A 13154-nucleotide genomic window follows, 5' to 3' on the forward strand; every position below is an offset into this window, starting at 1 on the left:
ATAGGCCTGGCTCTGAAGTCACTACTTTCCTCTCCAGACATTTCCCTGCTTTATGATGTCGTTGTTCTACTTAAGCCTCTCTAATTTTTGGAAGTTTTAACACAATATCTCAATTTGGCCCTTCTTGTGAACAATAATCATAACACAAACAGCACTGAAATTCAGAAACTATCAGCACTTTTTTTTTTTTTAATTGTAGGATTCCTTGAGGAGACCAGAACGTCGGTTAATCTGTGAAAGCAGTAATCGGGGGCTGTCCCTACAGCATGCTGGGAGATTCTCGGTGAACTGGTTCATCCTCTTTAATGATGCTCTAGTCCATGCTCAGGTGAGCCAACTCCCATAGCTCTCAGAACTGAAAACTATTTTCGCCCCAGCTAGTTGAAAGCATGCTCCAATTTTTCCATATGGTGAGTCTGTTGTTCATAATCTAGGTATATTCTGGCCTGGTCTACACTACGGGTTTAAACCGATTTTAGCAGCGGTAAACTGATTTAACACTATACCCGTCCACACTACGAGACCCTTTATATCGATATAAAGGGCTCTTTAAATCGGTTTCTGTACTCCTCCCCAACGAGAGGAGTAGCGCTAAAATCGGTATTACCATATCGGATTAGGGTTAGTGTGGCTGCAAATCGATGGTATTGGCCTCCAGGCGGTATCCCACAGTGCACCACTGTGACTGCTCTGGACAGCAATCTGAACTCGGATGCAGTGGCCAGGTAAACAGGAAAAGCCCCGCGAACTTTTGAATTTCATTTCCTGTTTGCCCAGCGTGGAGCTCTGATCAGCAGGGTGGCCATGCAGTCCCAAATCCAAAAAGAGCTCCAGCATGGACCGTACGGGAGATACTGGATCTGATCGCTATATGGGGAGACAAATCTGTTCTATCAGAGCTCCGTTACAGAAAACAAAATGCCAAAGCATTTGAAAAAAATCTCCAGGCTACACAGTGCTGCGTGACAAGCATAATGGAAAGCCAGAGAATCAAATGGACGCTCATGAAGGGAGGGAGGGGGTACTGAGGACTCCAGCTATCCCACAGTCCACAGCAGTCTCCGAAAAATATTTACATTTTTGGCTGAGCTCCCAATCCCTGTAGGTTCAAACACATTGTCCAGCATGGTTCAGGGTGTAGCTCGACAATTTACTCCCTCCCCTCCCACACGTGAAAGAAAAGCGAAAGAATTCATTTCTTGACTTCTTTCCATGTCACCCTATGTCTACTGAATGCTGCTGGTAGACACAATGCTGCGGCAGTGAAGAGCAGTATCCGGTCCTCTCCCCTCCCCGGTGGCAGATGGTGTAGTAGGACTGCTAGCCGTCCTTGTCATCAGCCTGTGAGTGCTCCTGGCTGGCCTCAGGTGAGGTCAGCCGGGGCGCCTGGGTAAAAATAAGAATGATTCCCAGTCATTCCCAGTAGATGGTACAGAACGGCTGGTAACCATCCTCATCATAGCAACTGGGGGCTGAGCTCCATCAGCCCCCTCCCTTTCCTGTGTAAAGAAAAGATTCTGTACTGCCTGGACTTTCATAGCAGCAGGATGCTGGGCTCCTCTCCCCCACACCACTTAATGTTATGCCTGGACTGTCATAGCAGCGGGAGGCTGCCTCCCCCTCATTTTATCTCACTAACAAGTCACTGTTTCTTATTCCTGCGTTCTTTATAACTTCATGACACAAATGAAGGGGACACTGCCACGGTAGCCCAGGAAGGTTGGAGAGGAGGGAAGCAACGGGTGGGGTTGTTGCAGGGGCACCCCCTGTGAATGGCGTGTAGCTCGTCATTTCTGTGGGATCTGACATGGAGCAGCTGTGCTCTCTGGTACACTGGTTCTCTAGTACTCTTGCCCCATATTCTAGGCAGGACTGACTCTATTTTTAGATACCATAAAGGAGGGATTGATTCAGGGAGTCATTCCCATTTTTGCCTTTGCGCCCCCGGCCAACCTCAGCCAGGGGAACCCATGATAGCAGCAGACAGTACAGAACGACAGATAATTGTCATCTCATTGCCAATTTACAATGGCAGCAGACGGTACAGAACGATTGATAACCGTCTCTGCTATCATGCAAAAGCAAATGAATGCTGCTGTGTAGCGCTGCAGTATCGCCTCTGTCAGCGGCATCAGGTAGACATACGGTGACAGTTTAAAAAAAAAAAAAAGCTGAACGGGCTCCATGGTTGCCGTGCTATGGCATCTGCCAGGGCAATCCAGGGAAAAAGGGCGGGAAATGATTGTCTGCCATTGCTTTCCCAGAGGAAGGAATGAGTGACGACATTTACCCAGAACCACCTGCGACAATGATTTTTGCCCCATCAGGCGCTGAGATCTCAACCCAGAATTCCAATGGGCGGGGGAGACTGCGGGAACTATGGGATAGCTACGGAATAGCTACCCACAATGCAACGCTCTGGAAATCAACACTAGCCTCGGACCATGGACGCACACCACCGAATTAACATGCTTAGTATGGCCACGTGCACTCAACTTTATACAATGTTTTACAAAACTGGTTTATGTAAAATCGGAATAATCCCATAGTGTAGACGTACCCTCTGTCTCACAATGGTGTTGGGACACCTAAAAGTGAGAAGTGTTGCCTGTTTCCAAAGAGAGTTGAAATAACCTGTGTGTCAAACATAAAAAATATTCATACATCAAGGTCTTCCTTATGGCTTCACAGGTGTCATGGTTTGCAACTGGCACTTCTGGGAACAACTAGCTTTCAGGACACAAGTCTCATGCCTATTCTCAGCTGTGGGGAGACAAAACTGCAGGGGAGGATGCATCATAAGGAATTTGGGGTGGGGCAAATGGGTGTATCAGCTATTTATTTTTTATTTTTCCCCTTCCTTCCCCTTGCTGCAGTTCTCAACACATCATATTTTCCCCCTTTCAACGCTGTGGGTGGAGGCTCTTTCAGAAGAAGCTGGTAATGTGTGAGTATTCCTCTGTAACTAGGGTTCATTCTTATTTTTATTGCTGAAATAGTCTGATGTTCCTAAATTATAATAAAATAATTTGCAACCATTTGGGGTAAGTCTTGTAAGCTAGGCACAGTATGGGATGTGTCCTTGGCCCATATATTCTTCTAATCCAATTAAAGTTTTCTTTTTCTTTTGTATTTCACTGTGCTTTGTTAAAGTAGGATCCTGCTATATTCTTGTTTTGTACTTGTAAATCACATGAGTGCACAAACAATTGAGATGAGGAAGAGTGCAAAAAGTAGCCATTTCTGAGGCTTCTTGCGTTACTGTTTTCTTTTAAACTAGTAGTTAAAGCTAAGTGACACTCACTGTGACACTCATTTTTTAAAAAGGATAACCTATCCCTCCTTTGGTAAGAAGTCTAGGTTATTTTTTCCAGGCTGAAAATTTCACCAGCTAGTGAAAGGTCTTTTCTTGATTGGTTTTATTCTTGTTTCCACTCTAGGAATGGTTTGAAGGTTACTACACCAGAGGAACATTTCATTCTTCTTTCATCAACACCACAGGAAAAGGTAAGGTAGGCAGATGCAGAACTTCTTAATTACCTCTGGTGATGCTAGAGAGACAAGGTGGGTAAGCTAATATCTTTTACTGGAGTAACTTATGTTAGTGAGCGAGACAAGCTTTCAAGCTATACAGAGTTCTTCAGATCTGGGAAACATGCTCAGTGTGTCACACGTAAATACAAGATTGAACAGATAGTTTAGCATAAGTAGTTAGCACATACTTTCTGGGACCATTCAAGGTAGAGTGGACTGTTAACAACACCTCTGTAGTAATAAGACAAAAATGGAGGATGGGGGGAGTGGTAATGGCTTATAGATTATTGTAATAAGCCATAAATCCAGTGTCTTTATTAAAACCATTAATTTTAGTGTCTAGCAAAGTTATGAATTTTAAACTCCCAGGCTTGTTTTTTGAAAGTGTTGTGCACATTTTTCTTTGAGGATGAGGACTGAGAGATCAAATATAGAGTGAACGTTTTGTGAAAAGTACTCACCCACAGGTGATCTGGTGTGTTTCGTTCTGTATCATTTTCCTATGAGAGTTCATTCAAGATTGTAGTGATGGTCTGGTTTCACCCACATAGGCATTTAGTGCACTGGATGAGGACCACATATTGTGATAGAAATGTGTAGGACCCTAGATCTTGAAAGGTGTATTATGGGAGGAGTTGATGATTGTAGCAGTGGAGACATGTCTGCAGGTCTTGCATCTGTTCTGGCAGGGTCTGGTACAGCTTTGAGTAGGTGTATCTTGGTCTCTGGGTAGCTTGCTTTTCATGAGCTTGGAGAGGTTCGGGGGTTGTATGAAGGTCAGAAGTGGAGAGGTTCAGGAAAGATTTCTCAGGATGGAGTCCCCATTGAGTATAGATTGTAGTTTGATGCTCCCTATGGGTTTCAGTGTGGGGTGGTAGATGACAACTAAGGGTTGTGGAGTCAGAGGGGATTTTATTTCAGTATTGAAGCAGGTTCTGTCAGGGTATTTGGGTGGCTTGTTGCATGATGTGAGCTACTCTGGTGGAGCATCCTTTTCTGAAGGTGGTTTTGAGTGTATCCAGGTGTGTATCCTGGACTTTCTTCTCAGAGCATCTTCTGTGGTGTCTGAGTGCCTGGCTGTAGATAACAGATTTCTTGGGGTGGTTGGTTGGGAAGTTACTAGATCTAGGAAGATAGGTAGGGTGATCAGTGGGGCTCTTGTATATAGTTGTCTGTAGGGTTCCATTGTTTGAAGCTGATTGTGGTGTCCAGGAAGCTAATGCTAGTGTGTGAATGTCCCAGAAAGAGGTTTTTAATGAAGAAGGGGTGGTTGTTGAAGTTGTGGTGGAAATCTGAGGGAGTGTAAGTCATCTGTTCAGATGATTAAAAATAGCATCAATGTATCTCAGGTATTTCATTGTGGGGTGTGTGTGTGTGTGTGTGTGTGTGTGTGTGTGTGTTGTTTTTTCTTTTTTGGGTGCATTTGTCCAGAAATTCTTCAAGGTGGCCCATGAAGAGGTTGGCTTATTGGGGAGCTATACTAGTACTCATGGCTGTTCCCATGGTTTGGACAAAGTGTTTGTTGAATGTAAAGTTGTTCTGGGCAAGGATGAAATGGCTGAGTTTGATGTGTTTGGGTGGATATCTGAGGGTTGTCCATGGTCTTGTAAATATTTGAGGCAGGCAGCTATGCTATCACTGTGAGGGATGTAGGTGTAAAGGGAATGATATCCATGGTGGCAAGGATGGTGTTCTGAGGGAGGTTGTTTGTGGAGGAAGTCTGTTGTGTCCTGAAGGAAGCAGGCCCCTTGTGTGGTGAGTGGCTTGAGGATGGTTTCTGTAAATCCTGATATACCTTCAGTGAGAATGCTGTGGCCAGATACGATGGGTCTGCTTGACTTCACTTGTTTATGTATCTTGGGAAGCATGTAGAAGGTCCCTGGAGTGTATTTGTTGGAGATGAGGTTTATAGAGTTTCTCTTGGAGTTGTTTGGGGAAGGATTTGATTATATCCTTAAATCCTTGGAAAAATTGTGGCGTGGGGTCGTCTTTGAGTTCTTTATAGTAGGTGGTGTCAGAGTGTTGTCAGCTGGCCTCATTCGTAGTCATCATGGTTGAGAACTATGATGGTGCCCCCTTTGTCTGCTGGTTTGAGCACTGTGTGGCAGTTAGGTTTCTGGGATTGCATAGCTGTCCTCTTGGCGGTGGAAAGATTGTGGTGGATGTGGTGGTGATAAGGATTTCGCTCCTCTTTGTTTGTTTGTTTGTTGTTGTTTTTGCCCCCCAAAGCAATCCATGTAATGATCAAGACTGTGGTTTTTTCCACTCTATGGTATCTAGTCAGATAATTCCTTTTTTTCTTGTGATTGTCAGTGGGGACATAGTAATTGTGAGTGATGTGAACAGAATCACAGGAGTAATTCTCTGGTGCTCCACGTGTTAATATGGTATCCGGTTCTGTGGAGGGATAGAAGTTCAGTCCCTTAGAGTAAAGATAATTCAGCTCCAGGTAGGGGTAGTCTCGATTTTAAATTTGATGATGATCAGGTGTTATGTAGCGTTCAAGTGGTGGGTACTGGTGCTATGTTCTTTTTCCTGGAGGTGGCAGTCTGTTTGACTTCGTTTTTTTTGTTGGATGGCTGTTATGAGATAGATATTTATAGTTGTTTAGGATTTCTTGTGTGATTTTCAGGTAACTTTCCTGATTCTCCCTCTTTCCCCCCTCCTTTTGTTTTTTCTTCCACGGTGTGGGAGTGTGTGGTGATACTAAGCATCCTTTTATAATGGGGAGATGGGGGGCGGGAAAAAAGAGGTGTCTTGTCTCACATTACTTGTATCACATGTGAACATTATTCATCCAAGGAACTAAAAAGTCTCATTTTTATCTACATTTATCCTGCAATAATACCTGTGTAAAGAGAGATGGATTGCTAAACATGATAGATTACAAATAAACCCTTCCATAAACTCTCTATTTCAGACAAAGTGGCTGAGGGCTATAAGCCAAGCTGTGGATCAGGCCCTAAGGGGGACATCTGACTTACCACCTTATGGAACTGGTGGGAATATTCAGAGACAGGAGCCTCCTATTTCACGTAGTGCGAAATACACCTTTTACAAGGACCCTCGGCTTAAAGATGCCACCTATGATGGGCGATGGCTTTCCGGGAAACCCCATGGCAGGTAAAAGCATTCAGACTGAACAGATGAATGGAATAGGAAGAGGTAGTTTGGTTGCTGTGCAAAATAGTCATTATTTTGCTTGCATAAAACATGAAATACTAGTGTAACTGGCCTAACTGTAGTGGGTGTATGTGTGTTCCAGAGGGATCCTAAGATGGGCTGATGGAAGGATGTATTCTGGGATGTTCCGAAATGGCCTGGAAGATGGGTAAGAGCAGAGTTCACTACCCTCTGAGCAGCAAACAGGAAAAGTGTTTATGGTAGATAGTGGTGCCTCTCTTTAGATCAAGGTTATGTGTGTGTATGTAAAAAGCTTGCAGTCTGTAAGTAAACAATACAAAGACCAAATGAGGTTTGAAGGTGGAGGAGAGGATGCTGAGAGATGGACAAGTGAATCTGACTGCAAAAGTCAGTCAACTTTCTTATCTTTGCTTACCAGTGAGGCCTTCTGTTGTATCTGAAGATTTTTTAAAAAATCACAAAGCTGAATCATTTATTTGCTCTTTGAAAAGGCATATAATGCCTTTATATAAATTAGGGGTGCACCATCATCTTGAATAGTGTATTAAGTTCTGGTCACTTCATTTCAAAAAGAGTAGAAATAGAAAAGGCCTGGAGAAAGGAAACAGCAATATAAAGATTCCATAAACAGAAGCCTGGAAGTTAGGACTATTTTTAAGAGAGTTGATCGTGATATGTAAAATGAATAGTATAGAGTAGGAAAAAAATAGATAAATAGGCATTCCCATATCATAATACAAGATAAAGGAGCTATCCAATAAAACTGAAAAGCAGCATTTAAAACTGATAAAAGGGAATAACTTGGTGCACAACATATAGTTCAACTCACGGAATTTGCTTCTACACTATATCATTGAAACCAAGAGCTTAATAATTTTCTAACAAGGAATGGACATTTTATATGGCTAATGAGAACTGTGGTTATATTAGGTACTTATAAGGAATGTATGGTTACGTAAGGAACTTCAACCTAGAAATTGCAACAAGACTTTCTAATGTATGTAATTGAACCTGTAGGGGCTGGAGGATTGGCATGTTTACATCCTGCAGACAACTTCTATAGCTCAGCTGCCAGGATGTAGCAGATCTAAGAGCCCCAACTGGCCTTTTGATCATTCGCAACCATCCAGTGTATCTTGAATACCCTTTTTTTTTTTTTTTTTTTTTTTTTTTTTTTTTTTTTTTCTTAAAGGGGGAAGGGGGAAAAGGTTCTCCAGGTCAAAAACATTAAGCTGTAGTTAAGATTAGAACTACCAGTTTTGTAATTAAACACCACTGCACACATTTTGGAGTATGCAGCTCATGTGGTCAGTGTTGAATACTTTGCTGTCCATTACTTGCTGTCTGAACCATCTACCCAACCACAAGCCATTCTGGAAAGACAGCAGCACCAATATCTTGAGCCTCTGGCACTTTTTATAAACACTTTTTTAAAGACCTGTGCCACCTTCCCCGTCTAGCTAGACACTTTACAATCCTTTTACTCCTTCAGATATTCTCAATGGTTATAAATTTTTAAGTCCATAGCCAAAATAACAGTGTTTGTGACTGACCCATAAAGATATAAAGAGATTTAAGAACTTAGTTTGCAATAATACTGAAGGTAGATCTATTTGTTTCTCCTGAACAATGTACAGGAGATGGAGACAGACTTGGGGCTTGTCTTCACTACTGGGGTAAGTTGACCTAAGTTATGCTACTCCAGCAATGTAAATAATGTAGCTGGAGTCGACGTAGCTTAGGTTGGCTTACCCCAATGTCTTCACTGCGCTGCATTGACGGGAGACACTCTCTGGTCAACTTCCTTTACACTTCCCAGAGAGGTGGAGTACCAGGGTTGACGGAGAGCACACTGCCATCAATTTAGCAGGTCTTCACTAGACCCTCTAAATCAACCCCTGCTGCATCAATTGCAGCAGCATCACTGTCCCCGATCTCCCCATAGTGAAGATCAGTCCTTAGGATCTGAAATAAGAGAGATTCTTGCAAAGCATAGGTTGAGGCCGTGCTGTTGCGCTGCAGGGTTCTACTGTGGAGCACAAAAAACCAAAGCACTGATGGAGGAAGAGAAGGCTTACTACAGGCCAGAACCAAATGCGTGGAAAACAGTACAGAGTAAAAAAAACCTAGTGGTTTAGAACTTCCTCCTTTTTTTTTTTTTTTTTTTTTTTTTTCCAGTACAAAAATCAATTTCTAACTGCTGGAGCTGGAGACAGAGCCACCCAGGGCAATCTAATGTTGAAATACGTTGTTTTTGATTTTATACCTCCTTTTGTAAATAACGGAGTTTGGATTTGTCTATACATTCATATCATGGCTGCTCATGTTTGATCTTCATGCATTGGCAGGTATGGTGAATACAAAATACCAAACAAAGCACTGACCAAGGATGACCATTATGTGGGATACTGGAAGGAGGGCAAAATGTGTGGACAAGGAGTCTACAGGTAATGCCTTCTTTCATTAAGATAATCTTTGCTCCTTCCAATAGTAAGTGTGTGGTCCAAGAGGGAACAATAACTATTTGAACTTCAGCTAACATATCAAGTGCAGCTTTCAGTAGCAGTTTATTCCCTTTGGTGCACTGGAACTCTGTTTTCTTTCCAGGGTGGGGCTAATGTTTCAGGTCTCCACTAGCATTCCTATTGCTATTTTCATATTCCTAAACTCCGAGCTGCAGTTACTATGGCTTAAAACTGCCAAGAAATCTCAATTCTTATCGTACATGTTCACACACACTCTGATAGCTGTTACACTGTCTCTGTTTTAATGTTGCTTCCTCCTTTCAACCTGCAAGTTTTCTCTTGAAATTCATTGTGACAGATGTCTTATGGTATTTCATGTCTCACTTGAAAAAGGATCTTAACTTTGTTGTAGTGACAATGAGCAGCAACCCTTTTTTATTCACCTCCTAAACGTACTTGTTAATCTGATTCCAGAATTGGGCTTGGGTTTAGTGCAGTCTCTGAAGGAAAAGGGAAAAATTCAGTATCTATTCCTGAAAACCTTGGGATGAAAGAATACAGATCATAAGAATCGTAACCATTCTTTTTGTCATTACAGTTATGCCACTGGTGAGGTGTATGAAGGATGTTTTCAGGATAACATGCGTCATGGGCATGGTCTCCTGCGCAGTGGCAAACTGACATCTTTCTCTCCCAGTATGTTCATTGGCCAGTGGGTGATGGATAAGAAGACTGGATATGGTGTCTTTGATGATATCACAAGGTAATGTGTTGATGGCAGGAATCCCAAACTTTTAATCTGCCCAAAATTACATAAACTTGGAGGGGAAAGGGTTGAATAGGTATCTCTTTACATGTTTTCAGTTTCTGCAATTTGACTTTAGTCTATTATAGGCTTTTGGGGTTGATGGGGGAGGATTAGGAGCTCAAAGTATGGGTTCCATTCCACTGCTTCCGTTTGAAGCCAATATTTTTACGTGCTCTCCATCATACTTCTGCTTGAAGTGTGGCACTGACTCTGATAGCTTCTTCAGTACCATCCATACCTCTGCATGCTTTGCAAATGGCATATGTAGTATTCCCTCATCCCACCAACCAGAAGCTTGAGTTGCCCATTGATTAAAGATTTAGGAACTAGGTCATCTTGGATTCTAATCCAGGTAAAGCTACTGATTCACTCTGGCAGCTGGGGGCAAGTTACTTCATCTCCTCATGAATGAGCGAAATGAAAAGATGGGATAAGTAGCAGGAGTGTACTAAAAACCTGATTCTATCTGAACAGAGGTAAGTTAATAGAAGGCACTTGTACAAAACACCTGAAGTCTTCTCTTCCAAGGTCTCCTTTCTCCAAGCTAAGAGCTTTTCATGGAAGCTAAGGTGTCTGGTCCTAGTTCACAGAGCTGGAAGCCCATATATGAGGTGGAAGAGTGAAAAGCCATGACCAAGGTCTGGGTTTTTGATGAGAGGGGGAATTGTTCTGGCCTCTGTAGTTTTTGTTCCTAACATCGGTTTCACATTTGGTCCTGGTCAAAAGGTACTTTCCTCACAATATTCTTCAGACTTCCATAATATTTAACCATATATCCGGCCTGCCATTCTTGCTATTGAAATACTCTTCACTTGCAAGTTCAGTTTTGGCTTTATGAAAAGTTAGAATTTTGGAAGAGACTTCAGAAAGTAGCTTTCATTGCCGCCTCTGTGGATAATTAAAAATCAAGACAATGTGGAATTTATATTTCTTTTAACTTTAATAACATTGGGTTTTGGGTAGGAAGATTTCTTTCAGTATGTTTACTCAAGGCACTGTGAATAAGGAATGGATAGACTGCTTTCATCTGTTAGTGTCTCACTGGGTAGTGATAGTGACTTTGAGCAAAGCCTGGAATTTACCTCTCCCCTTCTCTGTCCCAGAAGCTTAGCCTGCTGCATCTGCTTTCTAACAAGTCCCAGTCAGACACGAGTGGCTGAAACCATGAATCAAACCAGTATCTTCCAATAAGCCATGATACCAGGTGGCAAGCATCATATTTTGGGGCGGGGGGGGGGGGGGGGGTTTGTAAGTTAGTTTCACTTACTATTGAAGACTGAAATGCATAAAACCATATGCCTTTTCAGGACAGCTGGAAAATGAAGAGAGTGTTAGATCTACTTCTAAGCATACAATTAAATTCATACAGTCTAATCTGTATGATCCTTTTGACTTGGAAAAGAAAGGCCGCTTTGAGTATGTCTTTCAGTGGCCTTGAAAGATTCACATGTTTATGTGTAAGAAATAACTCAGATCCTCTAATCTATTTGACAGCAATCTTGTTTAGTTGCTATCCAAAATATCTCTTTCAAAATGGCTCTTATTTCCTCTATCTTTGATACTGCAGAACCCTCAAAATGAATGTCTGGTTGACTTGGTTTATTTCAGCCCTTTGCTTTAAATATCATTAGTCCATGAACCAAATGACTATTCTGACCATGTCTTTCCCCTTCTCCCCCCACCCCCCTTGAATTTAACTGCAAGCTGTGGAACTAGCCTTCTTCCTCCCTTATTGGTCCTACCTCAGTATATAATGTGAGCCCGCTCAAGTGAGGGCAAGTGAGTTGTCATGAAATCGAAAACTCAGTCAAGAGGTCTGGGTAAAAAAAAATTTAAGGAAATCTTATTTTGTTTTATCTAACCTTCACCCACCCTCTGCACATGCCTCACATCAGTAAGGATCTCCTTTTATACGTGACTCTTTCAAAGCTCAGTTTATGCTGATCCAGATCAACCAGCAGGCTTTTCCCTTGTTAATTCTGTAGCAGTTGTTCAGATCTGCTTGCTTAGATATTGGCTTATTGTGTTCTGCCTTATTAAAACTGTCAGTTTCTGAAAATAAAAACATAAGAACAGACATAGTGGGTAAGACCAATGGTCCATCTACCCCAATATCCTGTCTTCTGACACTGGCCAATGTCAGGTGCTTTAGAGGGAATGAACTGAACAGGTAATCATTTTGTGATCCATCCCCTGTCATCCAGTCCCAGCTTCTGGCAATCAGAGGCTAGGGACTCCAGAGCACAGGGCTGCATCCCTGGCCATCTTGGCTAATAGCCATTGATGTGCCTATCCTCCATGAACTTAACTAGTTCTTTTTTGAACCTCATTATAGTTTGGGCCTTCAGCATCTCTTGGCAATGATTTTCACAACGGTTGTCACAGAGTTCCACAGGTTTACTGTGCATTGTGTGAAATACTTGGTGTTTCTGTTAAACCTGCTGCCTATTAACTTCATTGTATTGACCCCGATGTTTACTTATTCTTCCTCTGCACCAGTCACAATTTTTTATAGACCTCTATCACATTCCCTCTTAGTTGTTTCTTTTCTAAGCTGAAAATTCTCAGCCTTTTTAATCTCTCCTTCCATACCCCTAATTTTTGTTGCCCTTTTCTGTACCTTTTTCCATTTCTAATATATCTTTTTTGAGATGGGGAGACCAGAACTACATTCAGTATTCAAAGTGTGGGTATACCATGGATTTATATAGTGGCATTATGATATTTTCTTTCTTATGTGCTATCCCTTTTCTAATGGTTCCTAATATTGTTAGCTTTTTTGACTGCTGCTGCACATTGAGCAGATGTTTTCAGAGAATTATCCACAATGACTCCAAGATCTTTCTTGGTTGGTAACAACTAATTTAGACCTCATCATTTTGTATGTATAGTTGGGATTGTGTATTACTTTGTATTTATCAACATTCAATTTCACCTGCCATTTTGTTGTCCAGTCACCCAGTTTTGTGAGTCTTTGTAGTTCTTTGCAGTCTGCTTTGGACTTAACTATCTGGAATCATTTTCTATCATCTGAAAATTTTGCCCGCTCACTGTTTACCCCTTTTTCCAGATCATTTATGAATATGTTGAACAGCACTGGCCCAGTACAGATCCCTGGGGAACACTATTATTCACCTCTGCATTTTGAAAACTGACCATTTTCTGCCCTTTTGTTTCCTATATTTTAACCAATTAGTGATCCC

General features: G+C 41.9%; 1 protein-coding gene across 6 annotated transcripts in view; it reads left to right on the top strand.

The window, feature by feature from the left end:
- ALS2 (alsin Rho guanine nucleotide exchange factor ALS2) overlaps positions 1-13154 on the top strand; it is a 66441-nt gene that overhangs the window by 29964 nt on the left and 23323 nt on the right. For 5 of the 6 annotated variants that reach the window (XM_050969555.1, XM_050969558.1, XM_050969554.1 and 2 more), the window contains 7 exons: positions 200-328; positions 2877-2947; positions 3441-3507; positions 6455-6657; positions 6800-6865; positions 9027-9125; positions 9742-9906. In XM_050969555.1, coding sequence (XP_050825512.1) covers positions 200-328; positions 2877-2947; positions 3441-3507; positions 6455-6657; positions 6800-6865; positions 9027-9125; positions 9742-9906 — 800 coding nt within the window. The remainder of the gene's footprint in view (positions 1-199; positions 329-2876; positions 2948-3440; positions 3508-6454; positions 6658-6799; positions 6866-9026; positions 9126-9741; positions 9907-13154) is intronic. The other variant, XM_050969556.1, reaches the window with a different exon arrangement.

The sequence above is a fragment of the Gopherus flavomarginatus genome, chromosome 10, assembly GCF_025201925.1.
Source record: "Gopherus flavomarginatus isolate rGopFla2 chromosome 10, rGopFla2.mat.asm, whole genome shotgun sequence".
NCBI lineage: Eukaryota > Metazoa > Chordata > Testudines > Testudinidae > Gopherus > Gopherus flavomarginatus.